Below are 24,644 nucleotides of genomic sequence, written 5' to 3'. Positions count from 1 at the left end.
CACCAGACGTCCACTATTTTTCCCATGATTCGCAATTTATATCAACAATCGGCATCTTCAATGTGACACTGGCTCTGTGTGGTATGTCTATCCATCGGCCTGTCTATCTGTCTATCTATTTCTCTGTTCTTGTGCATACTTGAGAGGTTCTTCGGAGAGAGGATGATTCTACGAAGACAAACATGGAGAATCGCACATATTAGCTGTGGTTTCCTAGTATGACGTCTCTCAATATACAGCACACACAATCTCCAGGCTGCGCTGCGATTACACCGATCGTTAAGTTGTTCACCACCTGGTCTACCATATTTACACGATAAATTCTTGACATCTTTAAAGCTGTCTATAAAACAAAAAAGCAAAAACGAAACAAAGCCTTGTCAGAAGTAACATTCAAGGCGGAAAGACATTTTAACCACTTGGCATTTTTTATTTAACTCTCATGTCTCCATCATTGACGTTCCTTTGGTATATACTCAGAAATGGTTAAGATAAAAAAAAATATCAACGAGTAAACATGAAGCTCGTGGTATCTTATCACCTGAGGCTTGTGGGATGACTCTATAAACGATAAGATAAAATATTATGAATTTTTTCACCTCATTGTACTATGTAAGCGAATTTTTTCCCCCAGCATTTAGATAACTTTATTTGCAAGAACATAATATTACTCAAGCTTGGTGAATAACAACGATAGCTCTGTTGACTGAACTCTAAAATACTTAACAACCCGTACAGAGTTTGCTCGTTCTCGTTCAAACGACCTTAGCTAATATATTCGAAGAACGTAAGCGTCAGCGATGATGATTATCATAAAACGAAGACTTTAAATGGGTACTGGGTGGATATTTTCTCGACGCAATTAGAGTGAAATGGTGAGGACAAAACTTCCAGCTATTGAATTTTTAACGAGATTCGCTCCATGCTTTGGTTATATCTTTTTCAGAATATTATGGGAGCACTTTGTTAATAGAGTTTTGATAGTCAGAATTTTATAGTTTAAAATGGTTATTTTTTATTTAATTAATTTTATCTGTGTTTTATGCACTTGAAATCGTTAATTTGGTCTTTGATTTCGTTGACGTGCTTGGTGTCATAATAATTGAGAGGTGTGGGCAGTTTTTTTAATGAGGGCGGCTGAGTGGCGTCCAAACAAACTGAGGAGTGTTGAAATGTTTATTTTCGTAGAGAAATTCCTATAAGTGGTTCAGGTTCAGTTTGGTTACATAAATGCGCATTTTTATGATGCAACATGGACAAAAAGTGATAAAGTTCTTTTATCGATTCAAATGATGACTTTTTAATAAATATGTTTCTTCAAAAAAAAAAACAAAACGCTTGACAGTCTTTACTAGTGACAGCACATAGGTATACTCAGTAATGTAACTTCTTCGCCAGACGTTTCCATGCATGCTGAAAATAGAGCATAAATTGAACGTGGCGTTGACCGATTGACAGTCTCACCAAATCATAAAATTAGGCGTATTGGTGAAATAACTTCTTGTGACAGCTGTCAAATGAAAGACTGTAAAAGCTCAACTGTCAATTTATTTCATTAAACTTCATTTAACCACTACTGGCAATTTTTTCACAAACCAAAACTATTATTCCCACAAGCTTTCCAGCTTTTATTCAAAACCACGCCCTATATTTGCAACTTAATTAATATAATTATTTGCAATACACAATCGACTTGTGACCATTGTTTATATGGTGTCGCTATGTGCGGCACTAAGTTGTTTTGTTTTACATATTCTAGCACTCAATTATCACCTGTTAGTGTGCACTAGATACTTCCATTTAAGATAATTACATTTTCCATTCATAGATTTTAAATTGCCAGTATTTTTTCACCCGATATGGATGAAGTGTAACATTCCAATTTCGATTTTAATCTTACCTTTATATTTTTTAAAATGTATAAAAAAAACTTATATTCAATCTAGTTTTGTCAAAGCCTACACTTATAACTTATTTCATTCGCTGGAGAGAGACTGACATTATGCCTTAAGCTCCATGCTAGTGTAGACGTTAATTAAATTACGAAATTTTCTTTAAACGAACAACAAATAGAAAAAAAATGAAATCCGTGAAAACAGCACGACTAAACCACTTAATCGGACGTTTTGCTGTCCCAGGTGATTCTCCAGTTATAGCGAGTCTCTCCAAATTGGGCCAAATGTGGGTATTATACTACCATCGGGCATATGCACCAGCTTTATAGACACAGCAGCAGCACTAGCGCCGCCACCACCGCTGCTGCTGCTACTAAATTTTTGTGAAAGTGTATACAATGTTTTAACGTTGTAGTTGGCAGCTGCTGTTCGGCTGCTGATGGCGCCGCCAACACCGTCGCTGCCACCAAATTGCCCAACCAGACAAACTAAAAACATCAAAGTGAACTCTAATTCGAGGCTTAAAAGTCTACAAACTGCCGTGTATCTTTCACATATACACCTATAATACTGTCAACAATGTTACTCTGTCTATAGCGTCTAGTCGTAGCTGGGTATCCTATCCTTAGTCTAACCTTCCTACATCATGATGCATGCAACACTGCTTGGCTAAACGCATCGGATTATTCAGTCGCACAAAATTAATTGAACCACAAGTGGCTGAAATTGTTCCTAAAGCCGTATGTGCACTGAAAGAAATTTACGCTTAAGAATACTAAACGAAGAATTTCTTTTTGAAGACCCTAATTTGCACTTTCGGAAATTAACTTCAAACTTAACGAAACTCTCACTTAACAAAATTCAAAGTAAAATTAGACCTTTATGACAAAAGATTCAACCAGAAACTTTGAAGTTTATGAAACTTGACGAAAGAAAATGCACCAGCAGTTATCCGAACGTGTACATAATTTAACGAAACAAGACGAGAGAATATCTGTCAGAATTTAAATCAAAATTAGAGCTTTATAACAAAAGAGTCAACCAGAATTGCTTAGAGCTGTAAGAAACTAAAAGAAATACCGTAAACTAAACTTAACGAAACATGACGAAAGGACATCTGTTAAAATTCAAAGAAAAATAAGAGCTTTATAACGAAAGAATCAACCATCAGAATTGCTTTGAACTGTATGAAACTCGACGAAAGAAAATGCATCACCGTTTATCCGAATGCTACTAAATTTAACGAAACACGACGATAGAACATCTGTCAAAATTTAAAGCGAAATTAGAGCTATATAGCAAAAGATTCAACCAGAAATCCTTTGAAGTTTATGAAACTTGACGAAAGAAACAAGATGATAGAATATCTGTGAAAATTTAAAGCAAAATTAGAGCTTTATAAAAAAAGAGTCAACCAGAATTGCTTAGAGCTGTAAGAAACTAAAAGAAATACCGTAAACTAAACTTAACGAAACATGACGAAAGGACATCTGTTAAAATTCAAAGAAAAATAAGAGCTTTATAACGAAAGAATCAACCAGAATTACTTTGAATTGTATGAAACTCGACGAAAGAAAATACATTACCGTTTATCCGAATGCTACTAAATTTAACGAAACACGACGATAGAACATCTGTCAAAATTTAAAGCGAAATTAGAGCTATATAGCAAAAGATTCAACCAGAATTGCTTTGAACTTTATGAAACTCGATGAAAAAGTTATCCGCAAGTAAACTAAAGAAACTCAACTTTATTGATACCAGTGCAGTGCATAGATCAACGACAAGTTAAGAGGAGATTAAATAGATGTACAACGTGAAACGGGGGACTTTGAAAGGCAATACCTATACTTTTTGGGCAAAGAGTAGATGATGGTCTGTGAGAGACGTGAGTACCAATATCATCAGTTTGTTTGCATGTTAACGGCGAGACGGTCCTCAGATATATGGCACGAGGTTTCGTTTTACACATCGCGTATCAACACACAACTCAATAACTTTTACATCAGCCAATTCTCTGTAACTTTAAATCTATTCTATTCTGGCCTCTTCTATAAATGTGTTGGTGAGAAGGATTTTTCATTTAGAAAAGAATTACCCTAAATGGTTAACCTCTCTTGGTTGGGTCAAATTAAACAAAATGCGGCTCTTTTGTTCTTAACAGCATGAGAAGCTTTTTATGGCGCATATGTCTAAAGATTTTTTTTTTCTTCACCAGAACCTTCTGCATTAGCCGTGTGCAGCAACATGTTCCTATAAGACAGACCACCATTTGGGGAGCAGCTATATCACAAGAGCGACGCTTAGAATGTGTGTGATTTATTGAAATAGTTAGTCAAACTGTTTACCGTTTTAAATATTCAAATCACATTCGTGTGAAATATATAGTTTCTTTAAAAATGCTTGAACTTGCTTTATGGTAAAATTGCAGCCAGGTAAGCAGTACAGTGTGTGATAGAGGGGGAGGCAGTATAGAGACCTATGGACTATGATATGAGGCGCCTTTTGCAAGACATGCCGCCGCGTCCAATATAGTCAGGAGAAGTAGGTATATGGTGCCGCGTTTTCTTTGAATCATATTTCAGATTATTAATGACTGTGAAATGATGTTGTAAACATTCTCGAATGAGTGATTTGCGGCACGGATGCGCTTGATGTTTTTCATTTCTGTGATTTTATTTTTCTTGAGTGAAAAATTCGTGATAAAGCAAAGTTGAGAGTTCTGACAATAGATTCAGTTGGCGAAAATATAGACACAACGTTTGTTGAGGGACAAATCGTGGGAAATTTATTTTAAGCAAGATATTTGATTACGAGCATCATGGCTAACAATATGGATAAAAAAACATTAAGAATCAGTCATAATGTGCTCTGGAGCCAGACTTTTTTTTTCATTTATCATGCTTCTTAGCTGATAATTACAAATAGAAAGTTTCATTAAACTGCTGTTTTTCAAAGCAGTTTTTTCGGTACTTATCACTTACATAGCATTTTGATAAATATCATCCTTATCATCTTACAATTGGATAATGCATTCGTATGAACCCTATGCGTAATCACTATCACATCTAACACTACCTTTATTTGCATACAAATTAAAAAACAAAAGCAATTATTTGTATAACAGTATGTCAGTATAACAGTATTTCTACCTATTCATCTAACGTCATAAACTCGTAGTTAGCAAGACCGTGATTACATTGGACACAGTTGGACGCATTCCAGCTACGCATATAAAATTCAATATCACGGCTAATAAAGTTTGGCTTATTGTTACAAAACAAAACAAAATTCTATTGCAACAATTTAAATTCCACAAAAGTCATTTTGACAACTGAATTCATCTTCACCTTACAACAAATAATGTAATTTGCATTATCTGATAGATGACACATAATAAATTGTCACTTTTTGACAAAACTTGTTTACCAAGCACCCTATTTTCTTATTTTGAACATAACTAAGCCCATCGATATAATACAAAATGATAAATAGAAAATAAATAAATTCAGCTTGTGTGTGTGTCTCAAATTTATGCACCACAAATAAATTGTATAAGAAAATTATTAGAAAACCCGCCCCTCATTTGCATTTGACTGTCGCCAGCATAAATAATAACATCAACAAGACCTCATAAATTCAAAACTTACTGTCACATGAAAAAAGGAGTAGTCTCGGTCTCCACTCTCCACAACTACAACTGTCAACGAGTGCGCTTGTGGGCCTTTAAACATTTCAACAAACTGTGGTTTCTCTAAGCAAAATAATGTTAATCTAATTGCGGAATGCACTTAAAAAACGGAACAATAGATAAATAAGCTGCAAGCTGGTTATGCATGAAATAGGTACAAGCTTGAAACTTATCTATGTTGAAGTAATTGAGGACCTAATTTAGGTGTGTCGGTGTATGGATTAATATATCGCAGTTTAACCAGAACTTAATTGCGCAGTATTAAGCAATTATTGGCATAGTTTATCAATATTTAAAATCTCTTTAATGCAAGCTTTGATGTAATTACATTTTTATGGTCTGGCGCCTTGTTTTGAAATATATCGTTCAGTTCATATATTTTAGAATTTGACAGATCAGACAGTAGATGACTCTGTTAATCTCTTTCTATATAAATTCCAGATTAAATCATGTCAACTCGCTGAATAACTTAGCACTCTGAATGCTTTTGTTCGTGAGTCAGACATTAAGTCCATAAAACAATGAATTTATTGAATGCAGAAATGGCTACTGTCATTATTTAATTACTGACATTTTTTATGCATTTCATGCCTCATAACATAAACAAAAAATACCAAGACTGGAAAATTTCGTACGTCTTTCCCCCCAAAACCCTTTTGTGGACCGTGCTGTCTGTGAATATATGTGAAAGCCACCACGTTGATAAATGACGTTAACACGCACACATTTATAGATTCACGACATTCACCACACATCGGACACGAACACAACGATAGGTTCACGACATTCACCACACCGCGCAGCTTGTAGGCAAACGTCAGTTGACCGCCGAGTTTCCAGTCTTGGTATTTTTTGTTTATGCCTCATAACAACAACTTAACTCACACGTCTAACTCTATCTTTCAGAATTACTTCTGTCTAATGCACAAATGTCACGTAGGTGCCCATATTCCTTTGACTCACTGACATTTTATATACTCAAAACTTCCTCTCTGTTTAATGTACGACCCTTATCCTTTAAAAACACTTACCGGACATACTTTTGCGCAGTATTAGTTCCTTTGATAAGACAGACATATTCGATCAATCATATTAACATTTTTGACAGTTCCAAGATAAAGAGAAACCTCCCGCAACTGTCAAAAGGTCATTGGATCGTAAAAACTATAATATAAACGATAACTATCTTTCACACATATACAGTCAATGCTAATAATGTCAAATTAGCATATGGTTGGGCATTAAAGTTCATTGAGTATGCAAATGAACATGAAAACGCCAAAACCACTGAATCGCTGGCTGACTGGTCGTTTACACACAACCATAAACACAGTGCTACCAACTTCTATCGCTCATTGACGTCTCGTCGAATCTTAAAGTTTAACTCATGAATATTTATTTGCTCACCACTTGTATCAGTGCAGAAGTTAACTCTTTTAATGTATGTGCATTCCGTCCAATTGTTTATAGTTTATTGTTATGAGTTTGGAACAAAATATAGTCACTAAACTGAAGAAAGACGCTTCTGGTCTGGCGAGGCACACATTAGACCAATTTACATACATCGAGTTGAGCGATAACGTCAACAACTTCAGTGTGGTAGGCTTTAGGTATGTTTGGTCCATTACATGGTGTTTAGTTTACCTTTTTTTAATAGTTTATGAAGTTGGCAGCGCACCACTGCCGATATAATATGAAGTTGATATACCTACTCCTGCAATTTGTTGGCTAATTTTTTATTCTGAGTCATGATTGTCTCGCCTTGTCTTAATGCAATTTGTCTGCATTTTGCTCTTTGTACGCGGTTGCCTCTGGTTCGGATCGGATTGGTGCTTCTGGTTTATATGAGTACTTTGGACGTGTGTGAGGTCTATGGGCTGGAGGGGCCCAAGGCTGCTGTGGCGTTTTGAAAGTTGAATGCCTGGTGACAGGGCAATTATGTGTGGGTGGATATGTAGAGCAATTACATAAGATTATTGTTGACATATTGTTGGGACACCTGTTATGAAATTGGTTCTTTTGTGACAAAGATATTTGTGTCAAGTTTGTTTTGGTTCAATTTTGTTTTAAATTTTCTTATGTAATTGCATTTTGTATATATTTATGATCATGTTCGAATAGTTTCAGTTTTCCATTCAATTTATGACAGTTACAGAAATGGTCATGCTCTATGCTCAAGTTCAACCAGAGTATCAGTTTTCACGGGCAGTCCTTAGCTTCAGAGTTCACCAAGCAAGAATAGTGATAATATTTATGAGATCTCAAAAGACGAATTATCGAATCACGAGCACCTTATTTAAAAGCGCCCAATTAGAAAATTTTGTTTAAATGGCAGGTGACAGATGACAGCTAGCAACAATTCCAGAAACATAATTTCTGACATTAGTGACAGTCGGCGGACTACTACCGCAAGGCAACTGCAGGTCACAATGCAGTATGGTGGAGTGACATTTCATTGACATTCAACATGAACAATAACACGTCCAGTGTGCACTAGTAGCATTCTGGTCAACAATCTAACAAATCAGTGTTGATTGAAATAATGTTTGGGTTAAACAGCGCTATTGAATAAGCTCACATGAGCTTATGTCAAAATAATTGAACGTCATGTTTTTAAAACATGAGGAGTAATCATAATGAACACATGGGCGCACAGCTTTCTGTCACAATGATGTCCTTTGCCGTTTATAACTCTATTAAAATTTCGAGCAAGGTTTATTGGTAAAACAAAAACACCATTTCGACCAATGTACGACTTATTAAATTTTTTCTTAATGCAAAGTTATGAAGTATTTCTAACTTTCAAGACAAAATACCTTCAATTATATTTTTAATTGCTTTTCAATAGTTGATTTTGATGTGATTTACTCGTACCTACTTTCAATTAAAAAAAATCACTTCATAAATCACATAAATATAGCGCGTATGAGTACGACTTGACTTTATATCATCATCCCAAGGTTTTCCACCTTTATTGCTTCCATTCCAAGACACCATCAACCTTGTGTTAAATAGACTTCAGCAGTTTCTTATAACGACACAACATCATGCTGCTGCTGCCTCCATGGTCATCCATGCAAAACCGTCAAGTGTATATATTTATATCGTCTAACCTCTTCCCTATTCATAGTCACATCACAACTCACCTAAACTTTTTAGAATGTGTTGCTGCCACAGAGTAACAAGGGTGTTAAGTGCTCTTGTGCACAAATAAATTGCATCCGACTCTTAAACATCATTTAAGTTTCATCTCTCGCCAAGTGTGCGCCTTGGGCAGAGTCAGTAGAACAATCTCAAGTAGTAGTTAGAAATATACCGGCCGGTCTTATAGAAGGTACATATAGTAGAGGTGTTCAGTTACTATACCTACGTGCGCCAACACAAAATCTCACTGAATGCCAGTATCATTTTTTCGCCCAGCACTTCTCACCTCACCCACGCTGCGATGCTGCTGCCTGCGCTAGCTGCAGATACCTTCATCAGACCTAGCCTTCTTCATAGACATGTTAAAGCAGCCATTTAGTTCACGAACTGGCACTAAAACAATCGCATAGGAAGTATCTTGAAAGGTGTCCATGTAAAAGATACAATCTATTCATTACCATTGTGGCAGCGGCCGTCGCGTCGGTCGTTGCGGACATTGCGATAATGCTGAAACGAAGCTTGCTTACAAAGATGCTCACTGAAATCTTTTGTCGCTGCTGCTTCGTTGCTAGAGTGGAACGATTTTAGCGGCCACTGAACGTTTGTTATAGCTTCCCGGAAAAGGGTGCGTAGAGCGTATCTAATGTGTCATTCAGTGGGTGACAGTACTGATATCTATGACCATCGAAATTGTTAAGAAATAGACTTTTGGTAATAATCTCTCTCGGCTAGTTCAAAAAGATAAAAAAAAACACAGACGATAGAAACCCACTCAAGAAGCCGTTAGCAAACCACAAAAGTACCGAAATCCTATAGCTAAGTCTCTCTCTTGAAAAATTACTTTTTCTGAAGTATAGTTTTTTAGTCTGCCAAGGGTTATGTCGAAACCTGATCCATTTCTGCGGGGCGAATATTAAGATGAAGAATGAGAGAACTGTGTTATGGGATACTTCCACATCATACATCCCGAGACACCATATCATTCAGCAGCAGCCATGTGTGTTTTTGTATTTATTCAGAAGTGGAATTCCAGAGAAAACCACTGCTAGAAGTAATGCACTCGGAATGTGAGTTGTTATTGTTTTTTTTTTATTCTTTTTGCATTTTTATTTTTGTGGTGGTGCAATTAGTGCAACAGCATCTCTTATTCCCTACTTTTGTTTTTTTACAACTCAGCATGTGAGTAGAAGTAGAGGAGACTCTTGCTCCAGAATTCCTTGCCAACAACCAACACCGCCCGCAGAGTTTTTAAACGATTAAATCCCTTTGTCTGGTGTTCTACTAAACGTTTTGCCTATAAAAATATATAAAATTCTATTTTAAGTGATCGAAGAAGTATTTCTTTTTTTTTGTTTCATTGTCTGTTGATGGCCTCGATTTGTTTGTCTGCTGTGCAAAATTAAAAGAGTTTTTTTTTTGTATATACAAATTATACAAATTGTTTGTCTGGTTTTTGAGAAGTGCAAACATGATTCTGGATAAAATTGTAAATTATTCGGATAGGATTTATAGCGAAACCATTAATAAACCATGGATAAACATTTTTATACATTGTTGTAGGCCTTGTGGGTATATAATTTAGTTTTTGATGTTTGGAAACGGCCATTCTAAAATTGATGATTAAATACGTCAAAATTTTCCTAAATGTCAAAATAATTGACTTCTAAAATGATGAATAAAAGGAATATAGTCAATCTTAAAAGTATTCACAAAGTCGTTCCCAACTTGTCCGCGTTACTTAAGGCCCAACTATAAGGCATGAGCTCGGATGCCATCCCTCTTGCATCCATGTTGCTTTCATTCAATTCTGAGAAATTGGCACATGCGGTCTAGAGTGCACGCTATATGCGTAACAAATGTTGAAAGAACCACGCATATACGCATTATAGCCAGTCTTATGGGATTGTGTGTTTTCGCTCACTCGTGCATGCCATTTTGACATTAGCCCATGTAACAGATGCCCATTATAGTTGGGCCTGTAAGGTGAAGACCTTCAGAGAGCTATAGATCATCCATATTTTGGAGCAATACGATATAGCTCCCATAACGAACTCTAACCGAATTCGTCGATTTGAAAAAAGTTCATAAATTTAGTAGTTACTTCAGTTGGGACTTACTTTTCATTATGATTAATGTTGAATTGTATGCTCTTAAATTGTTGTCAGTTGATTTAAGTATTATACACAGAGTCATATTTTCATAAAGAAAAAGGGAGATAAGTTAACTCAAACTGTTATACTGTTATACAGAGCAATTTTATCTTTGCAATTTTTCAATTCAGACCACCTGAACTTATGTTCCGTATTCTTAAAGGCTTTTTTTGTCATGTCAGGTGTAATAAAAAGTAAAGTGGCATTTGCCTCCGACCAATAAAAGCTTCGAAAAATTCAGAACTTAAGTTAAGGTGGCCTGCGTTTAACCCGGTCAATGTGATGAAGGGTAGGTACCTACTTAATTTTTAGTGACGTCCAGTCTCGTATGTATTTACTCGATGCTTAAGTAGTTTGACAGTCACCGTTATTTAAGTAACGTTCAAACTGAAAATTTATAAGTGCTCATTAAGTATGAGAAGGTTTTCAAACTTATTTATGGAACTCAAGATGCCACTTTATAGCTTTTGTTTTCTTATCTACACTTATTTATAGCTACAAATTACCTCAAGATATTTTTCTATTTCTAAGAATTTTCATTAAAAAACAAAACCAATTTCATTTTCATACTTTTGTTTGTTTGTTTAAAAAATTGAATTATTCACCAAATGGAATAACACAAAAATGCACTTACTTTTCTTGTAGGTATATCAGGAAGAGCATGTGGACAATAATAGCATTTTTTGAAGCTACACAATCAATGTTTCTGATTGTGCAATTGTATAACTGGCGGCAATTGACAATTTTTTCCACTTGCGTCTCAATTAGTCGTGCCACCATCAGAGTCTTTACAAAATACAATTATTTTTCTGATAGCCTGATCTGACTACAGAAAAGATTTTGTTTTCATTCACTGATGGCTGTGATTGTTTGCAGCGTTCCATACACAAAAGTTCATTTCATTCTTATCGGACGATGTAATGCATTTAATCGGAACGAGGAATCTGGCGCGAGCGTTTCGTTTCAGAAAGATGGTGTGTTTTTTTCATTTTATATAGATGTTTACATGGAATTTCGCAAGAACACAAATTACACGCCTGTTATGGATGCATGTGTGCCTGTGCAATGCATAAGCGAATATCAACGAAACTTCGACGACGACGACAAACGACATCTACGTCGTCGGCGACAGCGATGGTGGCGACAGGAATGCTCGCTCTATGCAAGCAATCATTTGTACGAGGGTGACAAACTGGTTGTAGTACTCGCATACTGGTAAATGGTAACTACTGCTGCTAGTGGCAGGCACCCCTATCACTTTCGATACAACCAACAGCAACACGCCAGTCAACGAGTAGAAGATTGCTTGTTGGAGGTGGATTTGGAAGACTGGCTTGATGCTAACTGCCTCTGCCAGTCATATAATGTAGGTATACCTACACGCATTTTGCAGCTTGATGACAATTCTGTGTGGTTTTACGGTTGTAATCTGAGATATTTTTTTTTTGCGCATACAGATGTTGCAGATGGCAATTGCGGGAGATATTGAGAAATAATAATAAAATTATTGTTACCTACAAAAATCACCTGGACAACGGGTAGTTTACATAGGTAAAGAATTAAAGGTATCTTGTACCTTCTATATTATAAGAATGTTCTTTGTGGTTATGTATATGTGCCGTGACTATATAGCGGTATAATTGGAGTGAACAACTCACGGGGACTACTTCAGTCCTATCAAATAGTCCTATCGCAGCCGAAGCGTGTAAATCGCAGAAGAACCGGTAAATCGCAACCAAAACTGGTTAATCGCAGCCTAAATCGGTGAATCGCAACCAAAACAGTCAAAAATAGGCGAATTATAAGTGAAGCTGGTAAATCGCAGCCTTAATCTATAAATCGCAACCAAAACAGGTAAATCGCAGTTGAAACTAATAAATTGCAATTTGATAAATCGCAACCAAAACACGTAAATAGCAGTCAAAACAAGTAAATTCGAAGCGAAACCGGTAAAACACAACCGAAATTGTTAAATCACAATGCTGGTAAATCACAGTTGAAATTGGTAAATTCCAATCGAAGGCACAAAATCGTTTTGTTATCGAAACTGGCAAATCACAAAAAAGGCTGGAAAATCGCAGCCGCAGGTGGTGCATCGCAACAGAAATCGTAGCTGCAACTGCCGAATAGTGGTGAAAATAAGAAAATCTTTCCAGTTACTAGTGAATAGAAGCCAAAACTGGTAATTCGCAAGTTGAAACCAAAGCTTGTAAATCTCATTATGAATTTATAAATCGCAGCCGATTTTTTTTTAAGCTGCAAACGGTTGTCGAAACTGGGAATTGCCAGCAAAGCTGGTAAATCGCAACCGATATTGGTAAATAGTAACAAAATCTGGTTAATCCTAAACCAAGCTGGAAATCGTTGCTGAAATCAATAAATCGCAGCACTTGGACCTTTTTCCAACATTATAAAACAATAAGAAGACATCAAATTTCAAAGAAGATGTTAAACCCTATCGAAAGAATCCCTTTCTAGAAGACTTGAGCAGATGCTATCCATTTGAACATTTTATAAACTGCAAAGTTAGCAGCATATTCCCTTGTCTGATGGAACAACTATTATTCCAGAAATTTTTCCATTTTTCAATGTGGGTCGTCTGACATTTTGCAATTTCTTGTTACTCCACATAGGGTCAATCGATTGGATTAAAAGCCAACTATCCATCCATAATGCCAATTCAATTTTGCATGCGATATCCTCACTCAAACTCTATTCATATACTCTTCCCATTCCACAAGGCTAGGACATGAGAGTCTCTGTCGATTGCAGCAGCACCCGCCCTGGGATATCTCTATTTCGATTCGTTATTTATGCCAGAGATTTCATTCATATTTACAATTTGCCTATACGAATTGTGTCTCCTTTAAGCCCTCTTTTATAGAAGCATTGGTAGCTGGGAGGATTGCAGTGGATTTACATTAAGATCCGGCACTCGTCTCGACTCTCGAGAGCTATATGAATCTAGGTACACTCTCGTAGTCGTAGTATATTTATTTATGGAGACAGAGACAATGGGACTACAAAACGGATCTTTGTCAGATTTGCGCCATTGTTGTTTGCCGATGACGACGATGATGATGATGATGACGATTGTCTCTCACAAGGAGCACACGTTCTTAATAAATTGCATCGCCTTGTTGACGGAACTCTTTGTGGCAGACACTCAGGACTTTTAGGTTATATATGGGGTGCGGTAAACTCTCGGTAAGAGGTGAAGCTAGAAGGTGAACTGCATGCAGTAGTGGCAGGAGTAAATGCCAAGCCAAGTGGGACTACTCTCTGTTGTATATTTATTCGAATATAGATTCGACAATTCAAATTGATGTTGGAATTTATGCGGCATGCGTGCAACATCAGAGTGCAGGCAATTTATTGACTTTTTGGAGGATTTCATTTCAATTCTACCTCATACGGCATATACGAGGCCGACCATCGAAGTGATAGTGTCTGGCTGGGTTAAGAAGGTGTTTATTTTAAGTGAATGGCTAAGTTATTTGCTTGAGGTTTTTTATTGAGGTTTTTTGATAAATTTATTGCAAGTTAGTGAAGTTGTGGATGGAATATGTGAATAAGAAATTTACCGTATAGAAAAAGAATTATAAGAGAGGAACTAAAGGAATCTATTTCTAGGTTTTTGATTAAAAGACATTCCAAAGAGATTTATTGGAATAGGTTTCTATGCCATAAGTCTTTTGGTTTTATACTTAGACTTGGTGGAAATCTGTTAGAATTGTGTTAAGCTAAAAATCTCCCATTTAACAAGCCTTTATTTGACTTAAAGTGGTTTTGACTATGAAACTAAACATTTTGCACATACAGAATTTTGACATACAGTATTTTGGCATACAGTATTTTGAATACAGAATTTTGCAACACACAGAATTTCGACCCCAACCCAAAATTACACTTATTTAAAAAAAACAATCTGAATTAAACCACGTTGCATACATAAAACGGATTGAAAAAAAATTAAATTTATATTGATTTTGACATTTTTTTTGTAAAATGTATTTTGTATGTAAGAAAAGTTTGTTTTGTGTTCCTAGAATTGATTTACTTTTTTACTTTAATAATTATGTTTGTATAAAATTACAACTTTACTGTCAATAATTATATTTAAAGCTAGTATTTAGTGTTTTTTTATCAAAGGAAATTTCTTTAAAAATACTGTTTTTAAAATACAGTATTTTGTTCATACAGTATTTTGGCGTACAGAATTTTGTATTTACAGTATAATGACGTACAGAATTATGGTCTAACAGTATTTTGACCCCACAGAATTTTGTCGTACAGAATTTTGACAAGCAGAATTATGACCCGCTCCCTGTAGTTTTGTTTTCTCTCTCTTTTTTCCGTAGCTCCTAATAAAATACCTAGATTAATTAATCAGCTTGCCTCTTTATTAAGTTGATCTCTTAGAAATTCATAGTGAACCCTCTTTTAAATATATCTGTATTTCAAAATTCTGTAAAAATGCTGTAAAAAATATCAAAACGGTATTTTTTACAGCATTTTTACAGAATTTTGATATACAGAATTTTGATGTACCTACAGAATTTTGAAATACAGTATTTTGACCAACCATAGAATTTTGCTATACAGAAATTTGACTTTCAGAATTTTGTTTGTATAGCATTTTGCACATACAGAATTTTGACCCCAACCCGGTTTCTAACACTTTGTTAAATTCTTCATAAACTCAAGAACTTTAAATAGAACTTAAAATTTCGTGCCCCTTTTAGCTATCTGTTTTTCAATATAAAGTGTTAGTGAAATGTCAACACAAAAATGTCAAAATAAGTTGGCGGAGTGAGGCCAATGTGTAAACCGTCTATTGCAACCAATGATCCAAAAAAGGAAAACTGCAAAAAAGAGGCTTGTCGATTGATACTGATAAACCCTAAGCCTTAAAATAAGAAAAAACACCTCTTTTTACCTCTATCTATCAACTTTTTGAGTATGAAAACACTTTTAATTTGACATTAGTTGAATATGATACAATTTCAAAGTACGCGAACAGATCTTATCTGATTGATCTTACAAGATTTCGACGTTAACAAAATAAGCTGTTTACTTCAATCATCTGTCATAATCAAACGTTTCACATCGATTATGTTTGTGTCATTGACACTTGAAATATTTGTAATATCAAAAAATGTTGAACATTTTTATTATGTCTGCATTATTATCCACACTGACATTTAGCTTGACAGAAATATTGATCAGTGAAATTTCTTCGAACCTACGTCAACACAAAAATCTTAAAATGTCATATCGTTAAAACATATTTATAACACTTCATAAATTTTATATAAGATTGAAAATGACATCCAACAAACAAAGAATTACATACTTATGTTACATGTGTGTATGGTAAAAACAAACTTAGTAATTGAAGCGGTTTCCCAAAAGGCATATTGGATCTCATCTCCCAGAGTACAAAACTCCAATCCGATTAAGTCACAAAAAGAAAAACATACAAACTTCAACATAATAAAGACAAAATCCTCTCGCACATCGATTAAGTCAATTTCAGAATTGTAGACAATGTAGGGATTTAGAAATAAAAGTCAATTTTGTATCAAAAATAAATATGAAACTATACTCCCACTCATTATGTGTCCTTCTATGTTTATCAAGAGGGTTACTTACATCCATTCCCTTCATCTATTTATGACCATAACCAATTCAACAAAAAAAAAAATATCAATATCATTGAAACATAAAATTTCATCAATGAAATATAACTTAAGCGGCACACACAATAATTCGTCCAATTATAGCACAAGTTATATTATACTGAAACTCTGAAACAGATGTGGGTTTCATTTAAGCCACCCCTGGTGAATTCCTAAAATAAGTAGTAAAACCTTAATTTTGTCAAAAATCTGCTGGGGTGCATATTAATTGAAATTTATGTAAAAACGAAAAACTACAAGAACCAGAGGGTTAGTCACAAGTCACTTTAAACGTTAAATTGCTTGATTATGTGCATACATTGATATTTTATGTTCTGTCAAATTGTTTAAAAACGGTTTAAAGATATACAATTTCTTCAAGTTCAATTCACATTGAATGTTTTAAATTGTTAATCTATTCAACAATTGCATCAATATTCGGTGATCGCTCAGAATTACCCCTTTCCCCATCTAAAGAGCTTTACAGAAGCAACAAAAGCATCTATAAAGCTTTATAGAAGCAAAATTCTAAGTCGGGTCGTTGCCCAGTTTAATAGATTTTGTTTGATTTCATGAGAAAAACAAAACTCATAAACCTAACCTACGTGTGCAAAGTATATTTATAACTTGGTCTTACTCATCGTCTTATCTAGATACATGAACCTGAATGGAAGCCTACAAGCAATAAGTGTGTTGTGGTTTGTATCTTGTGTTGCGCGAATTAAATTCACAGTTCAAGTCACTTCCGTTGAATGACGTCATTCAGTGCACAAAATTCCTACTTTCAATCCTTTTTCACTGACAGTGACAGTTAACGAGCTACTACCTTATCTCAACACTCTGTACAAACTGTCAATGTCAGCAAGTGACGTGGGTGTCCTATATAATATTTTCTCGGGCTTCTTTTTACAAAAAAAAAAAAAAATCGTGCTGGACAGATCATTTGCACAAACGGAAACTATATTCTCGTTTTCTTAATTGATGCGAATTCGAAATTTCCAAACAGACGTCATTCTCCGTTTGGAACTTGTATCTCAATTCGATATACACGACTACGATCGAGACGTAGCCAATTCGCTAAATTGATGCAAAACAAAACAAAAATATAAACCAAATAAATCTGCGCAAAAGAACAAGTTTTATTTTGTGTGATCTTAACTTCAAGTCGCCTCAGTCGTCGTCGGAGTTGTCGTCGTCGCGACCAGTACCAGACTTGGACCACCTGATGTGGTATAGCGGGAAATTGAGCTCTCAATTTCAGGTTTAAGGTGTTAAACGGATTCCGCTACTCTTTTGTTTTGATTCAATCGAATCTCACTACACCTTTTTGTGTGACTCTGAATATGGTGTTAGCATATTTGACATTTCATTTTAAAATGTACGAAGCTATTTTGACATTCAAGTCTGACCTTAATGTGGTTTAAGGGTATGTCCACAATGGACACATACTCTCCCCTTTTGTACGTAAAAACTGTCTTCAAGAGAATGGATTAGACTTCTCACATCAGCACCCAGCCAGCCAGACACACACCGGATAAGACCAAGCACATAAAAATGAAAAAGGATGTCCATGTGAGTGACACTAAATCCATCTAAGGTTTGTGTGTTTTTGGTTGTTGGGCAATGTTTGTCTGAACTTTAAAAAATACTCTGATTTTGACATTGACACTTATGCGGTTGGATTTTAACATTCAAGTTCTAACCCTTTTGTTGATGACATTTGATATCCATCCAGAAGCCAAGAGAGGGCTAATGAGATGGAAAGAGAAAATGTATGCCCTATGAAATGTATACGGACACATGGTTTTGAAATGTATGGATAAATAGATACATAGTTGTGTTGTGCAAATGATGGTTTACGGTTTTACTTTTCAGCTGTTTAGCAAACATGATGGGGCTTTATTTTGATGGAAGGTATTAGAAAATTGACCTTTTTCGGGTTATCCGAAACAGAAATTGATATTATGGTCGTGATGAGGGATTTGATTTAATGAATTTGGTGTTGATACAGCTGAGACTTTGAGAGAAGAATCAGCACAAACATAAATTATTTGTGAAAAATTGATGAATTTTAAGTCAGATAGTTTAAGCACAGCCTAAACGTGAAATCTTTTCAATGAGTGCATTCAGTACTCACGAAACTGTCAAGAAACTTTTCAAAACCTATTTCAAATTGAAAATACAAAATTGTCATAAATGTCAAAAATAGTTTATGTTTTTGACGTTTTTAAAGGCTTCAAAGATTGAACTATCAATTAGATTTTCAACTCATCAACTATTTTACCTTTTCTCCAAAATGAACACGACCAGTGTCAAATGAAAAAGACCAAACAAAAAAATCTCACTAATTAGGTAAGAACCCTTGGATAAGAATTTTTTTTATCGTAACGAAAAAACATTATACCCCCTGCCTTCAATAATTTTTATTCATTCAGTATAAAATTCCCACACATGTTTAAGATATAAGAGAGAGCAGGTAGGAAGTGTGTATACCACACATTTTGAGATTTATATTTCCAAACAGACCACATTGGAAATTTAAAACAAAAACACAGAAAAAAGGCTGACTTCATTCAAAAATATAAAATCGTAACGCTCATTTCATAGGAGCCAACCAACGCCAACCGGTTCTTAATCCATGTGTGATTTTAGTTCTTTTTTTTTATTTTCTTAAGAAATCCCAAATAAACATCGAAATAAAAATCACACATGATTTGCCCAAAAACAAAATTATGCGAGATGAATATACCACTTTACGAGAGTAGTCTTTTTTTCTGCAATAAACATGTCCTTTCTCAAGTTGAAATTAATACTCAATTCAGATCACTAACACTCAAGTCCACAATCCACAAGAAATTCATATAAATACACTCAAACTTAATACTTTTTGATTGTTTCATATTTTTCACTCATTGAAAATGAATGTCGTCATAAGTACTTACGATCATGATAGAAGATCGATACATTAATCGTTTTAGCCCAGTAATTTTAGACATTTTTTAACCCAATCTGCGGAAAAATTCCTACTGGGCTCGATTTTGGTATAGACCTTCGTTACGGCGTTGTTATGAAGATGTGAAAAATCGACATTGATATCGTGTCCGCGTTAAGAGTTATAGGGGTCAAAAGGTCACAAAAACTGGTTTTTCACGATTTTCAGCAAAACGGTAAGTCTTATCAAAAAATTTTCAATGCAAGAATTGTAGACCAGATTATTATATATAAAAAGTGTCATGACACTTTTTTTCCTAAGACCCACCGTTTCTTAGGTATAACGATTCAAAAAGTTGAAGTTTAGTTGTAATCGTCATAATCCTATTCCTGAAAAAAAAACTCCTAACTGAAAAGTTCCTGAAATTTCATTATTTTTTTAGCTTGAATTTCGTTCCTCAACTGTTAAGAATATGGGGAAACCAAAAAAAAATGGAAATTTTCGCCATTTTTCCGATTGGGGCCCTTCTCCCGAAACCATTTCCCTGGGAATTTTTGTTTAGAATATGTCTAAAAATACACAGGGTGTGCAATAGAGAATGGACAACCCTAAAACGGCTTATAGCTACACTTATGATTGTTCTAAAAACAGATAGAAAAAAGTTCTATCGCAACCAGTTCATAAAATATGGACTTTTTTTCGTTCAGTGTATTTTAAATTTTATCATCTTATGTTTTCGTTCACTACAACCACGAATGAATGAATTTTATTTATTTCTTTTTTTTATAATTTTCTACAATAATTGGATGAGTACATAAACACTTTAAAAATTTCATAGCTATTGCACATTTTCGTAAAAAAAATTTTGAAATCTGTTTTTTGATGCAAAATGTAAAAAAAGTATTTTATGAAAAATTTTAAACACCTGTGGTATTAAATAAATCTATAGAAACCTAGGTGGCCAACTTTCTTAAAAATATTCTCCTTATACCAGAATATTTTTAAGAAAGTTGGCCACCTAGGTTTCTATAGATTTATTTTATACCACAGGTGTTTAAAATTTTTCATAAAATACTTTTTTTACATTTTGCATCAAAAAACAGATTTCAAAATTTTTTTTACGAAAATGTGCAATAGCTATGAAATTTTTAAAGTGTTTATGTACTCATCCAATTATTGTAGAAAATTATAAAAAAAAGAAATAAATAAAATTCATTCATTCGTGGTTGTAGTGAACGAAAACATAAGATGATAAAATTTAAAATACACTGAACGAAAAAAAGTCCATATTTTATGAACTGGTTGCGATAGAACTTTTTTCTATCTGTTTTTAAAACAATCATAAGTGTAGCTATAAGCCGTTTTAGGGTTGTCCATTCTCTATTGCACACCCTGTATATTTTTAGACATATTCTAAACAAAAATTCCCAGGGAAATGGTTTCGGGAGAAGGGCCCCAATCGGAAAAATGGCGAAAATTTCCATTTTTTTTTTTTGGTTTCCCCATATTCTTAACAGTTGAGGAACGAAATTCAAGCTAAAAAAATAATGAAATTTCAGGAACTTTTCAGTTAGGAGTTTTTTTTTCAGGAATAGGATTATGACGATTACAACTAAACTTCAACTTTTTGAATCGTTATACCTAAGAAACGGTGGGTCTTAGGAAAAAAAGTGTCATGACACTTTTTATATATAATAATCTGGTCTACAATTCTTGCATTGAAAATTTTTTGATAAGACTTACCGTTTTGCTGAAAATCGTGAAAAACCAGTTTTTGTGACCTTTTGACCCCTATAACTCTTAACGCGGACACGATATCAATGTCGATTTTTCACATCTTCATAACAACGCCGTAACGAAGGTCTATACCAAAATCGAGCCCAGTAGGAATTTTTCCGCAGATAAAACCTAAAATTACTGGACTATTTGGCTTGTTTTTAAATAATACTTCTATTCCGGCGTTTGAAATACATGAACTAGTCAGATCTAGTTCTGATAATTGTAAAACAGTTTTGTCTGATTTTCTCCGAGACGTTCGTTAAAGTTTTTTTGAATTCATATAAGCTGAAAATTTAAATGGTCAATTGCTTTCTTCTTGCCAATTTTACATTACATTGGGCGCCATTTATTTTGAATACAAAAACTTTTGCCCATATATTTTTTTTTTCAAACGTTTGATGATAGGTTTGATAAAATGCGTTTTAACGGTGATTATTTTATTTAAATAAAAAAAATGGCGCCCAACACAAATAACCTAATCGAAATCATTTTATTAACAATGTGTAAAAATGCCAGTGTCTCAAATCTTTCATATCTCTCTCCACTAAAAATAATCACGTTGAGCGTGAAAAAATGCCAATTTTACTAACAGTTCCTAACGTTGGGCGCCACTTATTTTACAGACTTCAGAATTTAATGTCAATCAAAACATTATAATTGTTTTAAATGGCGTCCAACGCTGATTACAAATCCTTTGTCTTCAACCGCTTTATACACATCTTTCACAAAATGAGTTTAGAGGAAATTATGCAAAAAAAATTAAATTTTATAATATCAGTCAAAAATGCTTGATGAAGCTAAACCTCTTTATGGATTATTTCCACCCATACATCGTTTGTTGGGGTTTTCTATAATTCATCTATGTTTTAAAAGTCAATAGCTTACTTCGTGCAAAGTTTTTTTTTGTATTTGATTTTATTGGCATATTTTAATTTCCAACGTTGGGCGCCATTTGGTTTGAAATCTTCTTGTTTTAGTGTCAGTAAGTACAATAAAATAAAGAGAATTGGTTCCATACGCACTAAAACATCAATTTCAAAAAACCAATAAATAGTCTTTGAAATATTTTACTTAAAAAAAAAAAACAAGTTTTCTATTTGAACAAATAGCAAAAGTAAAATTCTGTCGCAATGAAAAAAAAAATCTCTCATTCATTTCAACCACCGACAGCACTGTTCAACAACACGAAAAACACCTCACAAACAATTTCACTCATTTCACTACCGCATTTGAGTTTTTTGTTTAGTTCCATAAGATACTCAGTTGAATTCGGTTGTGTTATCGGATGAATGTAACTTTCTTCAGCTCCGAGTAAACTTCTCCTTTCTGCCCGAATAAAAAAATATACGAAATCATCTAATAAACGAGGCATCTTTTTTTTTTCGTTATATTTTGTGGCTAGTTGTATCTTTAGCGCTCTCACTCAGGATTGGGCGGTCATGTGCAAATAAGAAAAAAAAAATATTTACAAAAAAAAAAAAAAATTTTTTTTACCTATCTATTGTTACTTTGTTCGGTTATTGTTGTTTTTGGTTTAACTTTCGAACCAACAAGTGTGGAGTGGGAATTATAAATTGTACAAAAAAAATCCGCCAAAATAAAAAAAAAAGTTATATTCGTGTGAGATATATAACCAAAGTTTATCTTGAAGCTTTAGATATATTTTTTTTGGCTTTTTTGTTTTTTTCTAGTTTTCCGGTATCTCTAGTTTTTGTTATAATAAATCACCGAAAACGAAGTGTCTTACAAAAAAGATAACAAAAAAAAAAAAAAAGAAAAAAAGTTCAAAAAGATATACAAAAAGGTTCAAAGTGCCAAATGAGAATTTATCATAACCGCTGTTTTGGTTATAGCTATCTGTTGTAGCTAAGTTAAGATATTTTCATACCTTTTTTTTTATTGGGAGTTTGAAAGTGAGTGATCATTGGTAAAAGCGGCGTCCACGCGAAAGTTGTAAATCAAGAAAAGTACCAATTTGTGTCTCTAAAGAAAACATATTTCTGTGCAAAATGGATAGTTGCTGTTGATTCATCGTAACTCACTTAATTGGCGCCCGGGTTGAACTCAAAATACTTTGCCGTCCATTTTTAACTGTGTTTTTGTTATTTGGATACCTACCACAGAACAGTCATCATGATTGAAAAAATGAATTCATCGTTTTACACAAATGACTACGATGTACCGACCTTCACTAAGCGGATAAATAAGGTAGATATAGGTTCCCATCAAAATAAGTATAATTTTACCATCTCGAATTTCAAAGACCGATGTGAGTAAGCTTTATGTTGTCACTTGAAATGGGGATTTAGGTTCAACAATTTTAAGAGATTATTATGCATGCCAATCTATTGCAACACACAGAGCAGATGCATAGAGATACATTTGTATCTATCTGTGTGACGCATTTTAGAAAAAGTGACTGATGGTGGCTCCAGCTCCATCATCATCAGTCTACTTTCAATCCAATAGCCAGCGCAGTCGCGCCGTGTGTCGGTGCAATCTTGATGCACTTGTTGATCTGAAAGACGTCCGTGATCGGACTATCGATCTCTCATGGATACTTTTGTATCTTCTACCTCCACCACCGACCGTTCTGATGGAAATTAATCATTCCGCAAATTATCTCTACACTGGACATCAGTGCCATGGAGATGATGATATTCTTGATGGTCAGGGGCAGCACTTCATAGATATACGTGTGCACGGGTAAATGATCTAAATGGACCTGGTAATTGGCTACAGCGTATTTATTATATTAATCCATTGGATATATTCACCGGGGTGTTTTTGTTGTTCTTGTTGTTTTCCTTTTTGCCATCATGTCCATCGACTTCTTGGGCCTGCTTCGATGGTCTCATTTATCATGTTTATAATGCCGGGGCTAATGTACAGAGAATATGGATACCTATAAAATAATTGATGGGTGCATGCGATGCAGAGAAAGAGAACATTTAGTTTTTTGTTTTGCTTCGTTCCACCAGCTCTATATTCTATCTTGATTGATCTGTCGTTTAAGTGGATTTATAATATAAGTTTGTAGTATGATAGGAGCCCAAGCAAATTTGCATGCAAGTTGTGTTTTTTGTTCTCATAATTTTATAGTCAATTCAGAAATAGACTGGCGTCGACACGACTTTAAATAGATCACATCAGACTTCTTAATTGCACTCAATATGATGTACTGGATGGCGTTTCAGAAGAGATAGATTTCATGGACATCATGAATGACAGCTATTTGGGGGAGGTGCTGGAACGAAGAGGAAAGGGGATGGGAAAAAAAGTGTCGGGTTCGATGGGAGATTATAATTAATCTTGTCACCTTTTTTTAAACTGAATTGGTTTGATTTTTTTATGAATTATTGTAGAAAATGT

The 24,644-nt window shown here is 34.5% G+C and overlaps 1 protein-coding gene across 2 annotated transcripts in view; it reads left to right on the top strand.

Moving 5' to 3' along the window:
• LOC129912689 (breast cancer anti-estrogen resistance protein 1) overlaps positions 1-24,644 on the top strand; it is an 82,419-nt gene that overhangs the window by 13,977 nt on the left and 43,798 nt on the right. The window contains exon 1 of one of the 2 annotated variants that reach the window (XM_055991046.1): positions 22,506-23,480. The exons of the other annotated variant lie outside the window; for it this stretch is intronic. Coding sequence (XP_055847021.1) covers positions 23,406-23,480 — 75 coding nt within the window. The 5' untranslated portion in view covers positions 22,506-23,405. Of the gene's footprint in view, positions 1-22,505; positions 23,481-24,644 lie in introns of those variants that run through there. 2 annotated transcript variants of the gene reach the window in all.

Source organism: Episyrphus balteatus, chromosome 2 (genome assembly GCF_945859705.1).
Source record: "Episyrphus balteatus chromosome 2, idEpiBalt1.1, whole genome shotgun sequence".
NCBI lineage: Eukaryota > Metazoa > Arthropoda > Insecta > Diptera > Syrphidae > Episyrphus > Episyrphus balteatus.
This window is presented reverse-complemented; position numbering and strand designations above follow the sequence as displayed.